General features: G+C 43.0%; 1 protein-coding gene across 3 annotated transcripts in view; it reads right to left on the reverse strand.

Annotated features, from left to right (window-relative positions):
• Nucleotides 1–2,281: 2,281 nt before the first annotated feature.
• ttc3 (tetratricopeptide repeat domain 3) overlaps nt 2,282–25,653 on the reverse strand; it is a 32,138-nt gene continuing 8,766 nt past the window's right edge. For 2 of the 3 annotated variants that reach the window (XM_036937529.2, XM_036937528.2), the window contains exons 13-46: nt 23,785–23,830; nt 23,583–23,685; nt 20,543–20,579; nt 19,721–19,775; nt 18,067–18,157; nt 17,582–17,734; nt 13,602–13,682; nt 13,360–13,469; nt 13,140–13,266; nt 12,899–13,021; nt 12,703–12,804; nt 12,519–12,611; nt 12,370–12,434; nt 12,056–12,192; nt 10,743–11,063; nt 10,281–10,556; nt 10,107–10,153; nt 9,931–9,990; nt 9,154–9,230; nt 8,906–9,061; nt 8,059–8,698; nt 7,896–7,967; nt 7,654–7,803; nt 7,271–7,410; nt 7,021–7,089; nt 6,772–6,868; nt 6,542–6,645; nt 6,342–6,426; nt 6,094–6,195; nt 5,124–5,386; nt 4,915–5,041; nt 4,501–4,641; nt 4,227–4,319; nt 2,282–4,059 (exon numbers count right to left, since the gene is read on the reverse strand). In XM_036937529.2, coding sequence (XP_036793424.2) covers nt 3,931–4,059; nt 4,227–4,319; nt 4,501–4,641; nt 4,915–5,041; nt 5,124–5,386; nt 6,094–6,195; nt 6,342–6,426; nt 6,542–6,645; nt 6,772–6,868; nt 7,021–7,089; nt 7,271–7,410; nt 7,654–7,803; nt 7,896–7,967; nt 8,059–8,698; nt 8,906–9,061; nt 9,154–9,230; nt 9,931–9,990; nt 10,107–10,153; nt 10,281–10,556; nt 10,743–11,063; nt 12,056–12,192; nt 12,370–12,434; nt 12,519–12,611; nt 12,703–12,804; nt 12,899–13,021; nt 13,140–13,266; nt 13,360–13,469; nt 13,602–13,682; nt 17,582–17,734; nt 18,067–18,157; nt 19,721–19,775; nt 20,543–20,579; nt 23,583–23,685; nt 23,785–23,830 — 4,472 coding nt within the window. In that variant the 3' untranslated portion in view covers nt 2,282–3,930. Of the gene's footprint in view, nt 4,060–4,226; nt 4,320–4,500; nt 4,642–4,914; nt 5,042–5,123; nt 5,387–6,093; nt 6,196–6,341; nt 6,427–6,541; nt 6,646–6,771; nt 6,869–7,020; nt 7,090–7,270; nt 7,411–7,653; nt 7,804–7,895; nt 7,968–8,058; nt 8,699–8,905; nt 9,062–9,153; nt 9,231–9,930; nt 9,991–10,106; nt 10,154–10,280; nt 10,557–10,742; nt 11,064–12,055; nt 12,193–12,369; nt 12,435–12,518; nt 12,612–12,702; nt 12,805–12,898; nt 13,022–13,139; nt 13,267–13,359; nt 13,470–13,601; nt 13,683–17,581; nt 17,735–18,066; nt 18,158–18,385; nt 18,717–19,720; nt 19,776–20,542; nt 20,580–23,582; nt 23,686–23,784; nt 23,831–25,653 lie in introns of those variants that run through there. The other variant, XM_090192453.1, reaches the window with a different exon arrangement.

Genomic DNA, 25,653 nt, shown 5'->3' on the forward strand with positions numbered 1-25,653 from the left:
ATATGTTTTGACTATGAGTTTACAATCTTGTGTTACTCCAAGAGGTTTAGTCATCTCAACTTGCTCAATTTCCACATGATTTATTACAAGATTTAGTTGAGGTTTAGGGTTTAGTGAGTGTTTTGTTCCAAATACAATGCTTTTAGTTTTAGAAATATTTAGGGCTAGCTTATTCCTTGCCACCCACTCTGAAACTAACTGCAGCTCTTTGTTGAGTGTTGCAGTAATTTCAGTCACTGTATTAGCTGACGTGTATAATGTTGGGTCATCCACATACATAGACACTATAGCTTTACTCAAAGTCAGTGGCATGTCATTAGTAAAAAATATATATATATTTTTTTTAAAGCAAGGGGCCTAAACGGGTACCCTGGGGAATTATTTGTGTAAGTGCTTGTTGAGTGTCCTTCCCTATAAGCAAGCTGAAATTCTGTTGTCAATTTGTTTACTGTAAAATAGCATTGTATCTGGTCAAACACAATTTTTTCCAGAAGTTTACTAAGAGTTTGTACAGGCTGATTGGTCAGCTATTTGAGTCAGTAAAGGGGGCTTTACTATTCTTGGGTAGAGGAATGACTTCCCTCCAACAGCCTGGGAGCAGTGCCTTGTTCAGGGGCAGAACGACAGATGTTTACCTTGTCACCGTAAGGATTCGATCTAACAACCGTTCTGTTAAAGGCCCAACGCGCTAATCTCTAGGCTACCTGCCGCCCCAATTCATTGTGACACCATTATAGGATTCCAACTTTCCAACAAGTTAGTTTGGCAAATTTCTACCCTGCTAGAGTTTCCCTGGTCAACTAAGTGCTGTTATTGTGAAGTGGAAACGTCTAGTAGAAATAACTGTTGAAGCGAAGTGGTAGGCTGCACAAGCTCACAGAATGGGACCGCTGAAGCGCATAGTGTGTAAAAGTAATGTCTTCACTTGCAACACTCAATACTGAGTTCCAAACTGCCTCTGGAAGCAATGTCAGCACAAGAACTGTTCGTCGGGAGCTTCATGAAATAGGTTCCGTGGCCGAGGAGCCGCACACAAGGCTAAGATCACCATGCACAGTGTCAGCTTGAGTGGCTTAAAACTTGCTGCAATTGGACACCGGAGCAGTGGAAACGTGTTCTCTGGAGTGATGGTAGTCCGACGGACGGACAAATCTGGGTTTGTAGATGCCAGGAGAACGCTACCTGCCCTAATGCAATGCCAACTAAAGTTTGGAGGAGGAATAATGATCCAAGACCAGCTAAACTAATCCCTACTATTGTGACAATGAGTTGTCATAATGCTGAGTTTAGGGGCACTGGCAAACACAATGTAAGTAACTTAATGTACTCGGGGCAATTAGGAGGGCATCTGTTGCAAGCTGTAATCATGAGCCTACAAACCAGAGTTACACTGAGGCGGTGTGGAATAGTAGGAAGATCACTTTATGAAGCTCACCCTGCACTATCAGCTCCATGAAAATAATAAGTCTACCTCTGATAAGCTTCCCAGTAAAGCATTAAAAACAATCAAGGAACCAGAAAATATGGGCTATTTTTAGCACTTAAAATATGTAGCCTAAGAAACGAGGTCCATGAAGTGAGTAACTTGCTTGTAACACAGGACATTCACATTCATCTCTGAAACTCCCTTAGATAATACCTTTGATGATACAGTGGTAGCAATTCATGGTTATAACATCTACCGAAAAGACAAATGTAAATGCAGGTGGTGTTGCGGTCTATAATCAGAACCACATTCCTGTAAAGCTTAGAGAAGATCTGTTAAATACTGTTGAAGAAATGTGGCTACAGGTTCATCTGCATCACCTAAAGCCCATTCTTGTTGGAAGCTGCTATAGACCAAGTGCTAACAGTCAGTACCTGGATAATATGTTTGAAATACTTGATAATGTATGTGATATCAGAGAAGTATATTTTCTGGGTGATTGAAATATTGACCGGCTATCATCAAGCTGCCCACTCAGGAAAAAAACTTAACTAGTGCCTGCAATCTGGTTCAGGTTGTCGGTCAACCTACCAGGGTAGTTACAAACAGCACAGGAATTAAATCATCGACATGTATTGATCACATCTTTAACACTGCAGATATTTTCTTTAGAGCAGTATCCAAATCCATAGGATGTAGTGATCAAAATATAATAGCCGTATCTAGGAAAACTAAAGTGCCAAAGGTTGGGCCTAATATAGTGTATAAGAGGTCAAACAAGAAGTTTTGTAGTGATTCATATGTTGATGTAAAGAATATTTACTGGTCTGTGGTGTGTAATGAGAAATCAGACACTGTACTTAACACATTTATTAAACTACTTATTCCAGTTACTAATAAACACACACCCATTAAGAAAATGACTAAAAACTGTTAAATCCCCTTGGATTAAAAAATTGTATTGAGAGGGATAAGGAAAAAGGTAAAGCAATTAAGTCTGGCTGCCCAACTGATTGGCAAATGTACTGCAAATTAATAAATCATGTAACAAAACTAAAAGGAAACTACTGTGAAACAAAGAAATTATGTAAAGAATGATAGTAAAAAGCTTTGGGGCACCTTAAATTACATTTTGGTAAAAAAAAAAAGCCAACTCGGCTGCTCCGTCAGTCATAGGATCAAATGGCTCATTCATCACAAAGCCCACTGATATTGCAAAATTCTTTAAGGATTTTCATTGGCAAGATAAGCAAACTTAGGGATGACATGCCAGGAACAAACACTGACAGTACACATCAGATCAATTTATGAAAGACAATAATTGTACTTTTGAATTCTGTAGTCAGTGTGGAAGAGGAAAAAAAGTATTGTTTATCAACAATGACAAGCCACCGGGGTCTGACAATCTGGATGGAAATTACTCAGGATAATAGCAGACGATATTGCCACTCCCATGTGTCACATCTTCAATTTAAGCCTACTAGAGAGCGTGTGCCCTTAGGCCAGCATTGTAAATAAGTATTTGTTCTTAATTGACTTGAATAGTTAAGTAAAAGGTTCCATAAAAAAAAAAATGTATAGTCACTGAGCTCTTCAGTAAGGCCATTCTACTGCCAATGTGTCTATGGAGATCGCAATGGCTGTGTGCTCAATTTTAATCACCTGTGAGGAACGGGTGTAGCTGACACCAAATCCACTAATTTGAAAGGATACATACATAGCGAACCACACAGTGTACCTGACATTCTATTAAAAGGAATCACATGCTTTTTATCTGACAGGGAACAGTTGTAGGGGTCTCGTTGAAAACAAACTGAAAGCCATGAGTTCGGTTAAAAACAGGTTTTTCCTGAGATTCCAACAGATGACAGCAGTTGTCAGGAAAATCCTTCAGGCTACGGCTGACTGCTTTCAACAGCATAGAACTTGTATGAACAAGTCTGATTAACTCTTAATTTTAAGATTGACAGATTTTAATTAACTATACAAAAATGTGGTAAATATTTTTTAAATTGCAGTTGGTTCTTTCCTCCAGTTCCAACTTTTCAAACTGGCAATTAACTGGCAATTAAACTTTATTACACCAGGCACAAGAATCTTAAGACTTTTCAAATTAGCTCAACCCATAACCACACTTAAAGTAAACCGGGCCCAACTAAACCACTCCTTACTCAAACATGTGTCTAATGACAACGCTGTGATTAATGGTTATGAACATATTTAACACAAACGTTGTCTACTACAAAAAAAATTGCTTAAGTAAAAAGTATAAACAATATGGCACTTACGATAGACGCAAAATAACAAGCTCAACATTCATTGCATGATGGAGTATAAACCAATATAATCATAGTAGGGAGATCGCTCGATAACTGGTCCATCGCACTTGACTTTCGTTCAATTTCTTTATCGCCACATCTGACAGAAATTGAGCAGTTGAACATATACTGGGAATCAATCTGTGTTTAGAATTCAGGCATAAGGGGGTTGGTAGCTGGGGGTGTTTAAGAGAAAGCAGCGGGCGTGTGGCCCCTGCGTATTCTGCCAGGTAGCAGAGGGAAATCCTCGGGCAGGAGAGCGTGCTCTCTGCAGGTGGGACAGGTGCTCTGCTCCTTCAGCCACGATTTAATACACTAGAGGGGGAAGGGGAGAGGAAAAGATAAGTGGTAGAAAATGACTGACCGTCAAACCAATCCCAAAAGCTAGAACAGGAATTCCCAGTTTCTGTGTTCTACTTGCCCTAAATAACAGCACTGGGCAAACTCAGTTGCAGACTACTTAAGGGATGAAGTGGCCTTACCTCTCTGTGGAAGCTGTGTCTGCACTCCAGCACACACAGGTCCTCCTGGGACATGTCCTCATGGCAGATGATACAGGGATCCTCCATGTTCAACTGTACAAGACACACATACATCAGAATCAAAAAGTCCTTGTAGTACACAACAGCAAACCCTACAATCTACGCACTATTTAGGCTTCGGCATCTGTACATCCATGTTATTGTCTGACCAGGAGAGTCGAGCCCTGCTGTCATTACTGTGCGCGACTCAGTGTGAAGTGCAAGCTGAACTCACCGCCTTTGACTTGGAGTGTCCTTGGGCACCCACACTCTTCCAGACATGGGCGGGGGGTCCAGTAGAGTGGACAGAGGCTGGAGAGTCAGAGCGCGAAGGGGGCCCAGCAGTGTCACCCGTACCAGCACTGCTCAGCTGCTCCTGGACACACACAAACACGTTAGTTCACATGGAAGCCAACAGTTGTGGGCATATTTTAACCTAGGAGTGAACGTGAATAAGGGCACGATACGTTTTCAATTGATGCTTCCATTCAATATACTTTGAGATCCCTTTAGTTCAAAATCTCACTAAACATAGTGATAAAGATCATCCCTGATTGAGGGGATACAGAACTAGCGCAAGTATGAAGACATTTGCCAACAGGTGTAGTATGGTCCTAGTCCTTGGTGCAGGTTACTTTGGGGCTCTTACTCTGGTGGAGTCCTGGTGGTCAAGGATGAGCTGGGCCACTCTGTTGATGACCTCTTGGTAGGACAGGGAGTTCAAGCAGCCTCTGTTGGCCGTGCGCATCTCCCCAATGAACTTGGACAGCACAGGCCTGAAATGACAAATCAGCATTGAATACTAGAGCGCTCGTACACCCATAATAGCCATTTGTGTGCACACGTTTGTTACGTTACCTGCTATAGTGAGGGAACATGACACTGAGCCGATCTACGATTCTATCGTACACATTGGTGGGCTGTGGGGCCGGTGGCCTGGAAGCCTGGTTCGGCCTTGTGATAGGACGGTTAGTGGTAGCACTAGCTGGAACTCGAGCCATACCGGAGGGCAGTGCAACACTCTGATCCATGGCTGGGGCAGGAGGGGCTCTAGGCAACCCCGGGTGACCGTAGAGGGGGGCTCTCATGTGCACTGGAGGGCAAGGGAGCTGCTGGTGAGCCTGGGGTGGGAACAGCAGAGTGGGAGCCGGTTAGTAAGACCACTTGATAGGAGATTACAACGGAAATGTTCCAAAACACCTTGACAAACTGACATGGGGCAGAGGTAAAGCCTGGTGAGATGGTAGAGCTGTGTGTACATATAGAAAGTGAGTTCTGTTCCTAACTCAAGGTCTTTTTCAAGCAACATTGACTAGATTGTGGGCCACCCCACATAAGAGACATCTCTTCCCTGACAGAGCTGCTCTGCCTCTAGCTAGCTGCCTGCTCTGACTCCAGGGACCCTCTAATGGGGAAGTGGAGCCCCAGGACCTGCCTGCCGTGTAAAGCCTGCACAGCATCTCAAGCCTGGCACCACTAGGGGAAAGCTCAGGCCTGGGGGAGGGCGGATGGATGGGACAGAGGGGAGGCAGAGGGGTACCAGGGACAGGTCTTCCTCTGGGACAGAGTATATCTGGGAGAAGCAGGGCACCACAGGTCTCACTCATCTGACAAACAGCTTCAAGGTATAGGCTGAGAATAGCCAATGCAGTTTCAAAGCATGTTACTAGGTGTTTATGGTCACAATAGCACTCATACAATTGTATTTTTAAAAACCTGACATATGATGCTGAGCTAACATGCTGTTTGTCAGAATGGACAACAAAATAAAGACATCAGAAAAAGTAAACCTTTGCTAAACTTAAAGTCTGGTTGTGCTGCATCTTACCGGTACAGGTGGGGGCCAGGGGGCACTGGGGACTGCAACTGGGGGTAGAGTGCACAGCCTGGTCCCCCTCTTCACCTGTTCCATCTGATCCTGGTACTGTGCCTGTGGAGAACAACAAAGCTGTCAAACACAAACAGACCAGCCCTCAAAAGCCTGTGCACCTTATGTCCAATGTCTTCTGTAATGGTCACATTGGAAATGGCATCCCAATAGTTGAATCTGTGCTTGTTAGCATTGTTCTTTTGTACCTCAGTTGAGCGGATTTTCTCCTCTGCTTCTTGAGCACATGCTATCCAAGCCTCTGTGGCTGACTGGAGAATTTGGGAAGGTAATCTGAGGAGGATGAAGGAGAGAAGAGATTGAAACTGCTAAACTGGTTCTGGTGACAGCATGCAAGTGACTCTACGGGCCCTCGGTCTGTCCTGTGTTTAGTGTTACCGACACCTACCTGGGTGAGACTTCCTTGAGTTTGGCCAGGATGGCCCTGGCATCAGACAGAGACCTGTAGAGGCAGCGCAGGCCGCGGCTACGCCGGTTCTCCAATATAGACAGCTAGGGAACATGTCAGTTGGGAAAGAACATTAGAGCTACAAATGGTATGAGAAACACTCACTACCCACACGAACAGAATTCTGAGGAACATGCAGGTATCTCAACATACACATTCAACCCACATACCTCTGCTCCCTGAGACCTCCTAGTTGCCTTGGCACACAGGTCTCTGCACCGCTTGATCTCATCCTCCAGGCTCATCTTCTCAGCAGCTGACTGGTTACTATGGGAAAGAATCACTGCACATTTAACACAGCAGCAGCACAATGCTCAGAAGAGTTAGTGGCATGTTAACCTAAATGCCACTCATTAGGACACATGTGAAAACACTGCAGGTGTTGTGATGCTGCTGTGTTTAGAAACATGTCAACATGCCTCAGCTCCAGGAAGTTATTCAGCTGGGTCTCATACTCCTTGTTCTTCTTGTGGATGTTCTTAGAAATGCTGTGGAAAATGAAAACAAAAAGTTAGAATCAAAGTTTATTCGTCACTCTCACCTATATAGACAACCAAATGTGCATTTATCAATGACTCCAATGAAGATCATTTTGAAGGTCCCTTTGACGGTCACCCATGGTGCCCATTTGGATATACACAGGGCAGGGCTAGACAGCGTTGGCCATACCTCTCCTGTGACTCCGCCAGCTCCTTTATCTCAATCTTTAAGGCCTTCAGTGTTTCCTGATTCTCTTTCTTCTCCTGTTGGTCCTTCTTCACCTCCTCCTCCAGCTTCTGCTGGAACAGGCCCAGCTCTTTATGGATGATCTGGAACACAAAACACCATCAGTCACTGGGCAAAACATCATGGAACTCTTCCGCCCACACTAAAACGGTAGTTTCAACTGCTCTTCCAGACAGTAGGGTGAAGTGTTGCCCATAGACAATGATCTTGGGTCCGTTTTGTATTACTCCACTAATGATTAAGGTTAGGGAAGCTGATCATAGAGCTCTACCTAGGGAAACTTCACCCTGAGCCTTCCACACCAGTATGGGAGTCCTCCTTTCTACCTGTATTGAATGGTTGATTTCCTCTTGCTCTCCTTCTAGGGCAGATATCTCCGTTTGGCGTCTTTGCTTCACAGCGCCGTAATCCTGCTTCATTTGCTGGATCTGCTGCTCAAACTCTGCATTACTCTTCTCTTTCTTGTTCATGTCTCCCTGGAGCATGGAAACAGGAATGATATGAGAGGTCAATGAAAGAGCACACTAATGTATTAAGTACAAAGGCTTATTAGGTATTCAAAACTCACATTATTCCCTTCAAAAGGCTCATAAGGCTCCGTGTTAACAGCCACTTCACTCAACGTGTCACAAGTTACTACCTATAGAAAGGAAAAAAAAACGAGACATCATATTTGGCCTTGTGATCGGTGATCTTAGAAACTTTCAAATGGAGTGAGGACAATCCCCCACCTGTACTTCCACTGCAGTCTTTCCAGGTGCCTTGGCACCGAGAACAGGAGCATAAACAGTCTCACACAATCCCTGTTCATCCACGCCGCTAATATAAAGGTCAAACGCCTCAAGGTTACGTGGATCATGGTTATTATATGACATGTCCTCCGCTCTCAGAGTTCCAATGGCACTTGCTATTTCGTTGGTAGGCGGAGCTGGTGGAGCACCAAAAACAGGTAAAACATATGGGCTGGGGAGATTGGCGGTCACCTCAAGATAGCCAGTGAATTCAACCGGGTTAGGCCGCACATTAATGATGGCAAAAGGCTCATCATAATCCCTAGGTCCAGAGTCATGAGAGTTTGGGAGGAACTCCATAGCAGAAGGGTTTAGAGAGAGTCCATTGGGGATATCCCCTATGAAGTCTAGATTGTCCATTCTGTGAGTGTTGGTATCCTGCAGTGACACAGCGTGCTTCATGAGGCCCAGGAGGTTGTCGGTCATGACGAAGCGCAGCGACTCGAGGAGGAAGTGCTCAAGGCCACCTGCCTCCTGGATCTTCTGCTGGGCATCAGGAGGGAAGTTGTCCAGCTCACCGACCAGCAAGGGGTCCTGGGCCCCTAAGGGACCGTACTCTTCCAGGATCTGGGCAAAGTAGCTGGGAGGAAAGGCAGACTTACAGGTTAGAGGAGCCAGAGTCCATACACAAGGATCAGCATGACATCTGAATACACAACCAATACATCAGGTTATTGCTTGGACTTGTGCATACTCATGAGTCATTGACACAAGTTATAACACACATTTTCTGCAGACTAAGACCCTGTTGTCCAATACCCAAAGGAGAAATACCTGAGGCACTTACTCGTACAAACTCTCCTTAGTTGGGTCAGGGTTGTTGTCCAATATTCTATTGTAGTGGCTACTGCGACTGCCAATGTTGTACTGTCCCTCAAACTCTGCAACCTGATTTCGAAGATGATTGGGAATGCTGAATGGGTCAGTGGAGTCAAGGAACATTCTGCAGAGAAATTATGAGCTGGTGAGAACAATGTGGGGGTTGTCAATGGGCAGACTTAATGAAGACAGTGTTCTACAAAATAGGTAACTTACAAAGAGTCATGTAAAAAATCCTCGTCGTCCTCCTCTCTTGAGGTACCACCTCTCATTCCCGACAGGACAATAACGGACTAAGTAACAAAATAAAATTAGATTGGATGTCCAGAAAACACACAATAGCCTACATTTCTCTAGGTTAAAGGCTAGAGTTACACAAAGCAACTTTCACGTCACTTGCAACTGCAACTAAAATTGCATTTCAAAACAACTTTGCTATTACATGAAGCAACTCCAAAGCAATTAAAATTGCATCCAACAGCCAATCAAATTGAAGCTGCTTGTTTGATAACTCTAAACTCAACCCATGCGATCTGCTGCATTATATCATGTTTTCACAAATTAGTTTATCCAACTGTTTGATTATTCTAACAGCAAGGATATAGAAGAAAAACAGCCTGTACAACCAACAGCTAACTAAGCTAGCAAGCAAAGTTCATGGTGGACAATCTGTTTAGGGAGAGGTTGGGGTTCACGTCAAAATTAAGACTGCTAAACCATGTCCAATAATTTGTATACATCTCCTGTTCTGTCAACCCTGATCAGTTTTTGCTGCACAGCACTGAAAGCGGTGTTAACGTAACTGGGTCAGAAATCCAAACCTTCGAATGGTTCATGTGACAAGTTTGTTTTGATTGGCTGTTGCACGCAACTAGTTGCAAAAATGAGATGCAGCCAAGTTGCAGGGGTGTGTTTTTCCGAAGCAACTCCGTTGCAAGCAACTAAAATAGCGTGGAAGTTGCATAGTGTAACAGCCTAAGTCCTGATGCTCACCCCCTTTGGCTCCTTCTGCTTTTTTTTGCGGTTTCTGTTCTTAGTCTTAATAGGAGAATTCTGAAATTGAGGGTTTTGATTATTAGTATATTATGCCTTACGTCAAATGCAACATTAAGACAGTTGGCTTTAAAAAGGAAATTATAAAAATGTGGCATCCAACAATCAATACTTACAATTTCATTTTCAATCCCTGTCTTTTTAATCACTAAACAATGCCCGTCTGAAAGAGGTGGAAACAGTTAACACGGCTGGAAACAGAAACAAGAACAGCAGCAAAACTTACTGGAATGTTTGCTTCAAGTGGACCTTTCCCCTGGTAAGGAAGGTGTGCAGATCCAAATGCTTACCCATTAATTCAAAATAGTCATCCAGCACAGTGTGGCAGGTGGTGTACTGGTCTCTGTGCTCCTCCAGAGTCCAGATAAACAGCCTCATTTCCTGGGAAGGGGCCTGCTTCAGGTACTCCGTTAGAGTCAGGCCTAGGCGGCTAAAAAACTCAGGCATGGTCCCAAACTTCTCTATGAGCATGTCCTGCAGGGGGGCAAAATTGAGCAAAGGAGCGAGATCAAGCTGCTCCAGGTGGTCTGCATAGCGGTCAATGAACAGTGCAGCTGAATTCAGACCTGGGGAGATCAGGGGAAGAAAGAGAAAATTAGCCAAGCTGGCCCATAAAGCCATGCCCAATTGTGTTGCGGCTGAGTACCTGAAGAGAACCAGTAATCTAGTGGTGAGAGGGTACACAGGTATACAGCTGGGGAGGTCAGCATTGCCCTTCAATACATACGTTGAAAATGCAAATGTGTGCTGACCTGCGCTGTTCAGTTGGTGGGCCCAGTCGTGCAGCTTGGGGCTGGTGACCAGGCAGCTGCTTAGGCCATGGATAAAGACACGGGCCCACACCCGGTTCTTCTTTTCCAGGAGGAGCTCTACAACATCCCCCAGGGACTCCACCTGCCTCTCAGTGTAAGAAGTGCCCAGCTTGTTCCCCTTGATCTGATCCAGGTCCATCCATGGCTTAAGGTTCTCCATCAGGACAGAGATGTTGTGGCTCTCGGCCCTGAATAGGTCTATACGCTCACTGATCTGAAGCAGAACACGGTCCCCGTAAGCTAGCCAGGCGGGGGATGAAGCTGGAGAAGGGTGTTCAACAGTTAGAAACTGAGGATAATGTGACTAAGAGAAACTGGTGTGGTCAGAACAACATTTGGAAAGTAACAGTGATGTGGATTGCATCATGCATTTATACTGAACAAAAATATAAATTAAACTACTGACGAGTTAATATAAAGGAAAATCAGTCAACTTAAATTCATTAGGCACTTATCTATAGATTTCACGACTGGGTAGGGCCGCAGCCATGGGTTGGTCTGGAAGGGCATCGGCCCACCTACTTGGGAGCAAGGCCCAGCCAATCAGAATTATTTTTTTTGCGTACAGAAAGGGCTTTATTACAAACAGAAATACTCTTCATTTTCATCAGCTGTCCAGGTGGCTGGTCTCAGATGATCTCACAGGGGAAGAAGCCAGATGTGGATGTCCTGAGCTGGCGTGGTTACACGTGGTCTGTGGTTGAGGCCAGTTGGACATACTGCCAAATTCTCCAAAATGGATGTTGGAGGTGGCTTGTGGTAGAGAAATGAACAGCAAATTATCTGGCACAGCACAGGTGGACATTCTGGCAGTCAGCATGCCAATTGCACACTCCTTCAACTTGAGACAACTGTGGCATTGTGGTGTGTGACAAACCTCCACATTTTAGAGTGGCCTTTTATTGTCCCCAGCACAAGGTGTACCTGTGTAATTATCATGCTGTTCAATCAGCTTCTTGATATGCCACACCTGTCACATGAATAGATTATCTTGGCAAAAGTGCTCACCAACAGGGATGTAGACATTTGTGAACATTTGAGATAAATAATATTTTGGGCGTATGGAACATTTCTGGGATCTTTTACTTCAGCTCATGAAACATGAGAAAGACTTTACATGTTGTGTTTATATTTTTGTTCAGTGTAGTCACATCTTTACATCCTTTAAGGGTGATGTCATTGAAACAGGTTCCTTTAGAAAGGAACATGTTGAATGTACATCCGGAGGAATATAATACATGTAAGGTGTGTACCCTTCTGTTCTATGACAATGGTTTCCCCGTTCTCCAAAGGTATTTGATCATTCTTGGCTTGCGTAGACAGAGAAGCATCTTGCCTATGTTGCTTCCGCCTGAGTTTACGATCCTCTCTGGATTTCAACTTCTTGAGACTGGCAAGCAAAATGAAAAACATTGAAAAGATAGAAACAATTGTGATTGTGTAATAGTACTGCCTTGGTTAAAGATGTGCTTGACATACAAATTGTGTTGCCTGTTCAGTAGGCAGTCTGATAAAATTAGTTGGGTATGGACATTAACTTGAGCACAACAATATTATTTCATCTCACCTTGTACATTTCTGATTTACTCTCAATGTTGCTTTACCCATAGGTTTGTCAATAGATGCTTCAAACTAAAGACAGAATACATACATTAGCGTGTTCTCCAAATTTGCAATGACTTTTAATAATGTGACAACTTTAGAAAAATTCCTTACCTCACATTTGACAAGCCCTGTTGAACCATAGATTTTAATATGACAGATTCTACCCTCACAGTCTGGAGTAAAGCACATTCCCTGCAGGAAATCCTGTGGGTAAAAAACAGACATGAGTATACCAGAGGCAAGAGTAACGTAAAATAAAATTGGTGTGCACTTGACCGTTGTAAATAGATGTTACCTTTTCATTCTTATCAGAGAATGCTGTTGCTTTCAACTTCTTCCAACAGTTGATATGGTACTCCACTTTGCAACTTTGACAGCAAACCATCCGAATGAAACCCTATGAGTAAAGACAGCAGTTTGAGTGCTTAGTGAACATGTTAGAGGTCTGACTTTCATGGAGGCAATTTAGGTTGAACACATTTGCCTTTAACCTTAAAATCTGGATCTGTGAAGTAGATTTCTATTTTGGAATGTCCGTGGCAATTCTGATGCCGACAAATGGCATCTGGTTTAGGTGGAAATTTGCACATCTCTATGGATTCCTCTAGCAGCTCCTGGTTTGGGGTTAAAATAAAACAGAACAAAATCTAAATGACACTAAGCAATGACATTTCCTGCCTCATTTCAACAGTTGAGTTGACCCAAACCCAAGTGAGATCAATGAAAACATACCTTGAAATAGTCCAGCTTACTTTCCTCAACAATAACTTTAGTAGTGGGCCAGGTCAGTTTACCAGGCGTTATCTTTTTCTTAACCATTTGCATAGAATCAGAAAACTGTTCCAGAGCAAGTGGAAATCTACAGGGGTGGAGGAAAAAAACATGTCAGTTTACCCAGTGATGTGCAGCTAATTTCAGCATGATCTATAAGTATTATTCCATTTGTATCTACCGGTTCTCCTTCTGATATGCCTTTCCAATGCCATAAAAAACCAGGCACTGAAACTTCCTCTCTTCAAAATGTTTGATCTTTTCAAAGTCTTTTTGAGCTTCAGCAAGTTCCTAAATAGGAAAAAACACATTAGTACAAAGCCTGATGGAGTGCAAATTTGATTTGCAGACCATATCAAAAACACTTCAAAAGCAGTAACATTAGCCTCCCTTTGTAGCTAGCTATCACAGAATGTTTCTCACCTCTGGTTGACCAATCTCTATCAGAGCTGAGGCATGGCCATAAATCAGCACAACTTGGTCAAGAGTACAGAGGCCAAGTTCCTGGGGAGAAAAAAAAAGAAAAGTTAATCAGCTGCTAGCTAACTTAGACCACTGCTACACTACATGACCAGAATTGTGGACACCTGCTCGATCATCTCATTACAAAATCATGGGAATTAGTTTGGAGTTGGTCCCCCCATTGCTGCTATAACTGCCTCCACTCTTCTGGGAAGAGTTTCCACTAGATGTTGGAACATTTCTGCAGGGAACTGCTTCCATTCAGCCACAAGAGCATTAGTGAGGCGAGGCACTGATGTTGGCCGATTAGGCCTGGCTCACAACTCAAATTCATCTCAAAGATGTTTCGATGGCGTTGAGGTCAGGGCTCTGTGCAGGCCAGTCAAGTTCTTCCACACAGATCTTCAAACTTTTTCTGTATGGACTTCGCTTTGTGCACGGGGGCATTGTCATGCTGAAACAGTAAGGGGCATTCCCCAAACTGTTGCAAGCACAGAATCGTCTAGAATGTCATTGTGTGCTGTAGCGGTACCACTTCCCCTCATTGAAACTAAGGGGCCTTAGACTGAACCATGGAAGAAAAAAATAAAATAAAAACTCCAAACTTTAGTAGGCATCACGCATTGCTGCAGGTACGGGTCTCATGGCATCCGCCAAACCCAGATTTGTACAGCAGACTGCCAGATGGTGAAGCGTGACTCATCACGCCAAAGTCCAATGGCGGCGAGCTTTACACCACTCCAACCGAGGACAGACGATTTTTACGCCTCAGCAGTCCCGTTCTGTGAGCTTGTGTGGCCTACCACTACGCGACTGAGCTGTTGATCCTAGACATGTCCACTTCAATACCAGCACTTGGAATTGATTGGAAAAACCTGCTAGCTAGTTAAAATGGGTTGGTTAGCCATCTAAATTGTCAAGACTTGGTTGTAGAGGAAATAAATAAATATCTGCTTCGCACTTTTGAGAACGCGCACCATGGCTTCACCGCCACATCTGAACAAGGTCTAGCAATGTTCTCTAAAACAAAGCCCAGCGATGTACTCATTCTGCCAGTTACATTGAAAAAGTGTCTTAGAACAGAAGCAAATGGACAATAGAAACTCTTGCTACATTTGCGTCTATTAGTTTCTAACAAATACACCCCAGTTTCCAGTTATGCTGCACCCTTCCTAATGCACACCCCATACACGGTGCATTCGGAAAGTATTCAGACCCCTTCCCCTGTGTTACATTAGCCTTATTCTAAAAACGATTAAAATCTCAATCTACACATATTACTCCACAATGACAAAGTGAAAACCGGTTTACAAATGTGTAAAAATAAAAAGCTTAAATATATATTACATTTAAGTATTCAGACCCTTTGCTATGAGACTCAATTGAGCACAGGTGCATCCTGTTTACATTGATCATCTGAGACATTTCTACAACTTGAGTCCACCCGTGGTTAATTCCACATTTGGAAAAGCGCACACCCACCTATATCTATTAAAAAAATAATGTAAGTACCACAGTTGTCAGTGCATGTCAAGCAAAAACCAAGCCATGAGGTCGAAGGAATTGGCAGTAGAGCTCCGAGACAGGATTGCGTCAAGGCCCAGATTTGAGGAAGGGTACCAAAACATTTCTGCAGCATTGAAGGTCCCCAAGAACACCGTGCCCACAATTCTTAAATGGCAGAAATTTGGAACCACCAAGACTCGTTTATGGTTAATTCCTAGAGCTGATCGCCCTGCCAAACTGAGCAATCAGGGGAGAAGGACCTTGGTCAGGGAGGTAACCAAGAAATCAAGTGACTGACAGAGCACCAGAGTTCCTCTGGAGAAAGAACCTTTCAGAAGGACAACCATCCCTGCAGCATTCCACCAAATCAGGCCTTTATGGTGGAGTGGCCAGACAGAAGCCAGTCTTCAGTAAATGGCACGACAGCCCGCTTGGAGTTCGCCAAAAGGTACCTAAAGATTGACCATTAGAAATAAGACTATGGTCTGATGAAGCCAAGATTGAACTCTTTGCCTGAATGCCAAGCATCACATCTGGAGGAAACCTGGCACCATCCCTACGGTGAAGCATGGTGGTGGCAGCATCATTCTGTGGGGATGTTTTTCATCAGCAAGGACTGGGAGACTAGTCAGGATTGAGGGATAGATGAACGTAGCAAAAACAGAGATCCTCCAGAGCGCTCAGGACCTCAGACTGGGGTGAAGGTTCACCTTCCTACAGGACAACAACCAAGCATACAGCCAAGAAAACACAGGAGTGGCATCGGGACAAGTTTCTGAATGTCCTTGAGTGGCCCAGCCAAAGCCCACACTTTAACCCAATCGAAAATCTCTGGAAAAACCTGAAATTAGCTGTGCAGAGAAACTACCCAGCCAACTTGAGGCTCTGCAGAGAACCTCGCCAAATACAGGTGTGCCAAGCTTGTAGCGTCTCACCCAAGAAGACTTTGAGGCTGTAATCACTGCAAGAGGTGCTTAAACAAAGTACAAATAGCCAAACTGCCTCTGGAAGCAACATCAGCACAATAATGGTTTGCCTGGAAAATTCATGGGTTTCCATGGCCGAGCAGCCACACACAAGCCTAAGATCACCATGCGCAATGCCAAGTGTCGGCTGGAGTGATGTTAAGCTCGCCGGTATTGGACACTGACTGACTTTTGAAATTTACTCCAAAGAACACGTTTCCAGTGTCTGGTGTGGCCACCAGGTGCATTAAGTACTGCAGTGCATCTCCTCATCATGGACTTTCCCAGTTCTTGCTGTAAGATGTTCCCCACCTCTTCTCTTCTACCAAGGCACTGTCTGATCCGGTCTGGACGGTGGGTTTGTGCCCAACGTTGTTGCCTATGTCTGATGAGGACCTGCCTTTACAACAGGCCTACAAGCCCTCAGTCCAGCCTCTCTCAGCCTATTGTGGACAGTCTGAGCACTGATGGAGGGATTGTGCGTTCCTGGTGCAACTCAGGCAGCTGTTGCAATCTTGTACCGGTCCCACAGGTGTGATGTTCGGATGTACCGATCCTGTGCAGGTGCTGTTACAGTCTGCCGCTGCGAGGACGATCAGCTGCCCATCCTGTCTCCCTGTAGCGCCGTCTTAGGCGTCTCACAGTACAGACATGGCAATTTATTGCCCTGGCCACATCTGCAGTCTTCGTGCAGCATGCCTAAGGCACGTTCACAGATGAGCAGGGCAGCTTTCTTTTGTTGTTTTGCAGAGTCAGTAGAAAGGCCTCTTTACTGTCCTAAGTTTTCATAACTGACCTTAATTGCCTACCGTCTGTACGACCGTTCTACAGGTGCATGTTCATCAATTGTTTATGGTTCATTGAACAAGCATGGGAAACAGTATTTAACCCCTTTACAATGAAGATCTGAAGTTTTGGATTTTTATGAATTATTTTTGAAAGACAGGGCCCTGAAAAGGGGACGTTTCTTTATTTGCAAGCGTTTATAATGTTGCTATCTTGGATGGTCATTATTTGCACCCATAGCTGTCTATGAATTTGAGAGTGGTTACATTTCTCCAGCCTCATCCCTCAGATTTTTAGCTAAACAGGGGAACCTCTTATAGTTTCAACTGCTGATTGTTGCTTTTTAAAAAAAGTTTTTAAAAGGGCAGCAGTTCATTTTGAATGCACAACCCCTCCACGTTTTTCAACTAAACGCTCAGACCACTACTGTTTTCAATTAATTGAACGTAATACTACATTTTTTCATACTGAACACAGCCCTGAGGATAATCTCATTTTGGGAACCTATTAAAACATTCAGTGAAAATAAAAGGGGAGTTTAAAACTACCACTGACAAACATTGAATTTGATAGAAAGTTATTTCACAGTGGAGTACAATTTGAGCTGAAGTTGCCAAACTCTAACACACCTCTGATAGTGTCACTGAGGGCTGATTGTGAGAGGAACACTGTTTTGTGCTGTACCTTTGGTGTGCTGGTCACCAGGAAGCTGAGGGCCTGGGAGAAGGCCTGCTCTGCGTTGCGGCATCGCTGGTCGGCCAGGGCCATGTGGGCATCCTGCACAGCTGACATCAGTGCATCCCGCACACTAGGGTCTCTGGAGCTGCCGGATACCGCCTGAGTGGGAATGGGTATCAGTGAGTCACTAATATCACACAAGTTGGTTTAGAAAAAACACTTTCCGTGTGAAAACTACTTCAGAAGATCATGCATCAATCCTAGCTGACGTGTTCTTTGTGGTAAAAACGATTATGGGATGAATGTACAAACTGTTTCAGAGCCAGGGAGGTGGTGGGTTAAACTCGCAAGAGGAAGGTGCGGAGGCCACAGTACATTTGCATGCCATTAGTAATGTAGTTATGGCAAGAAATACAAGGAAGGAAAAGCATCCAGCGTTGTGAAATCCTGTTTGACTTGTGACAATGACCTCATGTTACATGACGGTCTACCTTTTCCTTTGACTGCTGGTTTCTGTTCTTCCCTTTCGTTTTCTCTGAAGAGCAGGGCTCCGGTTTGCTGCTATTTTTATCAGCCATTTCACTGAAAAGAAACAGATCACTTTAAGGTGTTGACAATGCTAACTTCTGAGTAGCCTACCGTCAATTACACAGCACAAAAACTTGATATCTCCAGTGTTACTTAAGGCCGACCAAAAACAGGAAATCACCCAAGTATGCAAGGGTGTGCACAGAGCAGTAGGCAGTTGGTGTGCCACGTGATTCGACAAGCACTGTCAAGCATTAATCAAGTTAGCAAGAAAGTACATACCACACAACTTGCAAACAAAGGTGCGCCGTATGTGCTTTCCCTATACACAATTTTAAAAGAACAGATTCAGATTCTTGGTAGCGTTCAATAAAGCAGAAAATATCCATTGCTTCCGATTAAGCCTAAATTAGTTTCCACTGTTAGGGTGGACCAAAAATCTTAGATTTGCCATCATACTGTTCATTAGTGTTGTCATGATACCAGAATTTTTGGTTTGGTATCACAATTCCAAGGCAGAAAGGCATATTATTAGCCGTAGTCATAGAATGCACTTGACCCAGACAGACCCAGAGTTCAATATCATTAAACGTTTTATTTTTTCAACACATGCATTAATGAATCAAATTTGACTTATTTTTACCAAAACTACATAAGTAATCATTTGAATGGCGAATCTCAACTGATAAACTGGGGAAATTAAGTATCCTAGGCCTATTCACAATACAGTTGAAAGCATATTAAATAGGTGTGCGCATGCATTGAGTTAGTTTTGGCTGATTTCATGGGCCTACAGATGAAAAACAATCTGCATCGCTTCCATTTGGGACTTATATTATACTGATCAACAACATTTACATGGAAGAAGCTATCTTTAATAAAAGTGTGCGCGCTCTTTAAGAACCATGTCATTATTCACACACTCAGTTTGAGGTTTGAGCAAAGGCGGGGAGATGAATTGAATAAATAGTGACAATCAGCTTTGAAAATCTGAAATAATTTGCTTTACCATTCGCATACTATCAAACAAGGTACTGAATTTATGTTAGCTTCAGCTGTAAGGCAGCAAAGAAAGTTAGCCTATAAAGCTAGAAGCTACCAGTATCATCTTCCATTTTAAAGTGTTCCAGCATGTAATGGAAATTCTTTACCAGTAAGAGGCATTAGAAGACAAATGAATATTACCAATTGAACAACATCTATTGAAGAATAAAAATCAATGTTAGCGTTTACATAGCTGGCCATAAATGGTGCATTTTACTTTATAAGTTGGTTATGTAGGCTTCTAACGCATTGCTTTCAACTACATACTCTCTCTCAAAAACAACTCAATCAGTAAATGACATGAAACATTTGACAGATGAACCGAAAGTAAAAATCTAGTACCGAACAATTCAGGTTCTAGTATCGAAAAACGACTGAAGTTTAGGTATACCGTGCAACACCCTACTGTTCATACGCATTAACTTTAACACACTAGTAATGCCCGTTTGGGGTCAATATACTCCTTTAAAAATTGTTAATCCCCAATCAACAGCAGACCTGGTCTTTTGGTCTGGCAGTGAGGTGAGCCTAATGTATTACAAACCCGGAAAACAAATCGAACAGAAAACTCACACTTTCATCTCTTTAGGCACCTTGGTATTATCCACCGAATGTGCTCTTCTTGTACCTTTCACCAAGGAGAAAAGGGTTAGCTTCTGAAACCATGAGGCTCCCAGTGAAAACAGCAACTTGGCAAAGAAAGTGGCAGCGTGTGTTCTTAAAGAGACAGCTCAAGGAAGTCAAAACAACCAAAAGATTATGATAGGCTGAACCTGTTAGGTAGACATACACAGCCGACTCATATCAAAAGCATCTCATGGAACCTAAAAATCTGCATTGTATTTAACACAAACTAAAAAGCCAAACTATATTTGCTTCCATTTATACTGAACAAAAATAAACTAAATTTCAAACACTTTGCTGAGTTACAGTTCATATAAGGAAATCAGTCAACTGAAAAAGTCGTTAGGCCCTAATCTATGGATTTCACATGACTGGGCAGGGGAGCAGCCATGGGTGGGCTGAGCACCACCAACTGAGGAGCCAGGTCTAGCCAATCAATGATTTCCCCCCACAAAATGCTTTATTACAGACATAAGTACACCCCCCCCCCACCACACACACACGTAATGATCATATTTAATCAGCTTCTTGATATGCCACACCTTTCAGGTGGATGAATTATCCTGAGAAAGGATAAAATGCTCAGACAGGCATTAAAACAACAAGCACAAATTGAGAAATAATCAATTGGTGCACACTGAACATTTCTGGGATCTTTTTCAACTTATGAAACGAGCACATAACACGTTGAGTTTACATTTGTTCTGTGCATATCAACCCAAACAGAAGACTTCATTTCTAGCAAAACGGAAATAGCCAAAAACATCCTACCTGGTTGTGTCTGGCTTTCCACCTTGACTTCCAAGCCCTGTGTTCAAGAACATGAAAAACAGAAATAAACAATAACTAAAACACAGAAAAAAATATTGAAAAACAAGATGCAACCATTTCCGTTCGAGTTAGTTCATATACAATCTGCCAATTGGAGAGAAAAAATAAGAAAAATAAATCAGTAGACCCTAATATATGGATTTCATATGACTGTGAATACTGGTATAAAATCAGTTAGTCACAGATAGTTAAAAAAAAGAAAAAAAAAGGTAGCGGCATTGATCAGGAAACCAGTCAGTATCTGGCCGCCACCATTTGCCTCATGCAGCACAACATCTTTTGCATAGAGTTGATCAGGCTGTTGATTTTGACCTGTGGAATGTTGTCCCACTCCTCTTCAATGGCTGTGCCAAAATACTGGATATTGGCGGGAACTGGAACACGGCGATCCAGAGCATGCCAAACATGCTCAATGGGTGACCGTGCAGTCAGAAAGTATTTAGACCTCTTTACAGCCTTATTCTAAAAAAAAAAATGAATTTCTCTTCTACACACACCATAAAGTGAAAACAGGTCTAAAATACTATATTTACATAATTTCTCAGACCCTTCGCTATGAGACGGAATTGAGCTCAGGCGCATCATGTTTCCATTGATCATCCTTGGAGGCGTTTCTAAAACGTGATTAGAGTCCAGCTGTGGAAAATGCAATTGACTGGACATGATTTGGAAAGGCACACAGCTGTCTATATAAGGTCCCACAGTTTGCAATGCATGTCAGAGCAGAAACCAAGCCATGAGGTCGAAGGAATTGTCTGTAGAGCTCCGAGACAGGATTGTGTCAAGGCACAGATCTGGGGAAGCATACAAAAACTACAAAGCATACCAAGTCTGCATCATTGAAGGTCCTCAAGAACACAGTTGAGCAATCGGGGAAGGGCCTTGGTCAGGGAGGTGACCAAGAACCCAGATGGTCACAGAGCTCCTCCGTGGAGATGGGAGAACCTTCCAGAAGGACAACCATCTCTGCACCACTCCACTAAAATCAGGCCTTTATGGTAGACTGGCCAGACGAGCCACTCAGTAAAAACACACGACAGCCCACTTGGGAGTTTGCCAACAGGCAACTAAAGGAATCTCAGACCATGAGCCACAAGATGCTCTGGACTGATGAAACCAAGATTGAACTCTTTGGCCTGAATGGCAAGCAGCACATCTGGAGGAAACCTGGCACCATCCCTAAGGTGAAGCATGGAGGTGTCAGCATTATGCTGTGGGATGTTTTTCAGTGGCAGCAACTTAGACTAGTCAGGATTGAGGGAAAGATGAATAGAGCAAAGCAGAGATCATTGATGCAGTCCTGAGCGCTCTGGAGTAGGTTCTCAGACTGGGGCGAAGGTTCACCTTCCAACAGGCCAACAACCCTAAGCACACAGCCGAGACAACGCAGGTGTGGATTCTGAACAAGTCTCGGAAAGTCCTTGAGTGACCCAGCCAGAGCCCAGACTTGGACATCGCTAGAGAGACCTGAAAATAGCTGTGCAGCGACACTACCCATCCAACTGGAGCGCTTGAGGGGATCAGCAGAGAAGAACGGGAGAAACTCACCAAAATATAGGTGTGCCCAGCTTATAGAGTCATACAAGAGACTCGAGGCTGTAATCGCTGCCAAAGATGCTTTAAAGTACTGCGTAAAGGGTCTGAATACTTACATACATTTTATATCAGTTTACTTTTGATAAATTCTAAAAACCTGATTTTGCTTTGTCATTATGGGGTATTGTGTGTATATTGAGGACATATGTAACCTGTGGAAAGGCGTCTGAATACTTCCCAAATGCAATGCATGTCTGGTGGGTATGCAGGCCATGAAAGAACTGGGGCATTTTCCAGTTCCAGGAATTGTGTCCAGAGCCGTGTGACATGGGGCTGTGCATTATCATACAGAAACAAATTGGCCTCAGGATTTTGTCCCGGTATCTCTGCATTCAATTTGACATCGATAAAACGCAATTGTGTTCGTAGCTTATGCCTGCTAATGCCATAACCCCACCATGGGGCACTCTTCACAACTTTGACGTTAGGATACCGTTCACCCACACGACGCCATCTGCCCGGTAGTTGATTTAGCCGTGAAGAGCACACTTCTCTAGTGTGCCAGTGGCCATCGAAGGTGAGAATTTGCCCATTGAAGTCTTATGACGCAGAACTGCAGACAGGTCAAGACCCTGGTGAGGATGACGAGCACGCAGATACGCTTCCCTGAGACGGTTTCTAACAGTTTCTGGATTTGCACAACCAAAAAATGTCTGCAGTTTCATCAGCTGTCCGCGTGGCTGGTTTCAGGCCATGCCGCAGGTAAAGCAGCCGGATGTAGAGGTCCTGGGCTGGCGTGGTTACACATGATCTGCGGTTGAGGCCGTTTGGATGTACTGCCAAATTTTCTAAAACATTAAATTCTCATAACAGCTCGTGGTGGACATTCCTTCAGTCAGCATACCACTTGTACTCTCCCTCAAAAGATTGAGATATGTGCACATTTTAGAGTTGCCTTTTGTCCCAAGCACAAGGTACAGCTATGTAATGAGCATCCTGTTTAATCAACTTCTTGTGGATGGATTATCCTGGCAAAGGAGAAATCCTCAAACAGGGATTTAAACACTTGTGAACCAAATTTGAGAGAAATAAGGTGTATGGAAATTTCTGGCCTCTTATTTCAACTCATGAAAGCAACAGTTACGAATGTTCTGTTTATATTTCTTCAGTGTATTTGGTCTGCATAACATGCCTAACAGTATTACTTACAAACAAGACTTTAGAAACATTAATGTCCATGAGATGACGTCAATGCTTTAGCTTATCAAACAGCTCATTGATCAGTGCACAACACAAAGCAATCACCAGTTGCTGTAGTTGAAACTACTCTTGGATTAAGTCCTGTTTGTACTCTACAAGGACTGTTGTGGACAAAATGCGTCATCCTTAATGCAATTCATAAATTAGGGTACTGAAAGTTGAGGCTCAGGTCTGAGTAACTGACCTTGTTCTCAGGAACAGTGTTTTTAGCAGAAGGCTCAACCTTACTGGTGGGTTTAGCGGCCTGTTGTGACTCTGTAGTGTCTGCTCTGGTGTTACTCTCTGTCCTGTAGATAACAGTAAAACACCAGGTTAACAACTTCAAAATGATCAACAAATGCATGATTGCCGTTGTTTTGTAAACACTTGTATAATACTGTACATACCTTTTACTTGAAACTTTCTTAGCTGCAGTTTTATTTGATCTTCCAGCTAGAAATGAATAGTTTGTAAACATGAAAAGAAACAAAATCAAAGATAATACATAGACAATGATCTAGCAAAACCAGACTACCTCCAACAAACAATTATTAACTTTAGAACAATTGAGGAACAAGCAGGGATGCAAACTGGTGAGAGCCCAACAAGGTGACACTTTGCGTTGCACTGAAACATGCAACAACAAAAAAGAACGGAGAAAAAAAAGAATCCCTGCTAGGGGGAAACGCAGATTAACTAATTAAAACATATGCGCTACATGATCAGTCTAAAATAAAGTGATTAATGTAACCCTAACTCACAGCTAAAAAAAATTGTAAGGAAAGCAATGTTATGTTGCCTAGACTATTGCAAGTAACTCATTTGTATCTTGCAGTTAGCCATGACAGCTTTTATAATAGGTGTGTGGTCACAAGTGCTCTAAGTATTGCACTTAAGGAAAAAACATCTTAAGTAGAAATATAATTAAACAGGCATTATATTTTTGCTCTATTATAGTGCCCACTACAGTAGACGTCGATCAAGTGCACGAGGCTACATGTGTGCAAAAATAACATTCACTGAGTAAAATAATTAATAATTCCCTGTTGGGGATTAATCAGAATAGTTGGGTAACATAGATAAGATGTTCTATTTTCATTATATGCTTGTGAGTTACTTCTCATTTAGAATGTCTCTTGTTGTACTATAGTGGTGGCCATTTGCAGTTATCCTTTCTCTGTCATGGGGTCAGTTACCTGGGCCGCAGAGAGGGGAGAGGTCAAGCTTGTCTTCATATGTAAACATATCTTTTAAACCATGTTAAGGGATGATTGAGGGGGAACCAATTATCTCTTGGCTCCACAATGTGTGTGCCAGTCACTGTGTCTCTGATCTTGTCCAGGAGGGGTGTATTTGATATATGCCTGTTGATGAGGTTTTGTTTTATGGTCCTGAGTGGTACCAAGAGATAAGAACATAGTTTAGGAGACAAAGCTGAACGATAATTTACAGCCAATGCTGTCTGGCTATGTAGGTCTTTGCTATAAAGGATCTCAGTTGCAATGTGTAAGGACTCAGAATTCATTTATAGACAATGAATTAATCTGAGAGTCACAGGGTTGTGATGGAGCTAATATAATTAAAAGATGGACTTTATGATAACTGACTTGTGTGGTTTGCTCTCATGATTTGGTAAATACAGGAAATTTCCACTACACCCCTCTCACACGTTACTGTCAAGTTCAACACAAAAGCAATATCTTTGGGCTACACTGCACATTATTACATTGTACACTTCTGCCTGTGGACATGTGTTCTACAATGTGCCAGCAGAGCATGATACCCTTAGTTGGCATAATTGATCTCGTTGTCTTTCAGGCAGAGAGCACACCTGGCATACCCCTTTTTATTCACCGTATTTAAAAGAGGGAAAGTGTGGCATTTCTTTCACCTATATTGGCATCCAGCATAAGCCAGGCCCAGCTACACTTGATCTCCAAATCCACTTGTTTAACAAGTAACGCCTCATTTTGACCTAATTCTCTCATTCTGACAACAAACCACATACTGTAGCGGGAAAACAGTAGTTAGTACGTTAACATGTCAGATTGCCAGGTTCCAGTAAGCAATGAACACATTGTAACATTAGGAAAGGTGATGTGCCGAACTACTACCCCCCCAAAAAATGAATCATTAAAATCTGTGTGTTATATTAAACAGAGGGAGTAAAATGTAGGCAAGCAATAAACATTTAAAAACTAGTTGAGTAAGGCATGGGAGAGTTGACAAATTTTGGCAAAGAGATTTATTTAGACTAATACACTTGAAACAAATAG

This window comes from Oncorhynchus mykiss, chromosome 12 (genome assembly GCF_057628025.1).
Source record: "Oncorhynchus mykiss isolate SJ-2025 chromosome 12, ASM5762802v1, whole genome shotgun sequence".
In the NCBI taxonomy this organism is placed as follows: domain Eukaryota; kingdom Metazoa; phylum Chordata; class Actinopteri; order Salmoniformes; family Salmonidae; genus Oncorhynchus; species Oncorhynchus mykiss.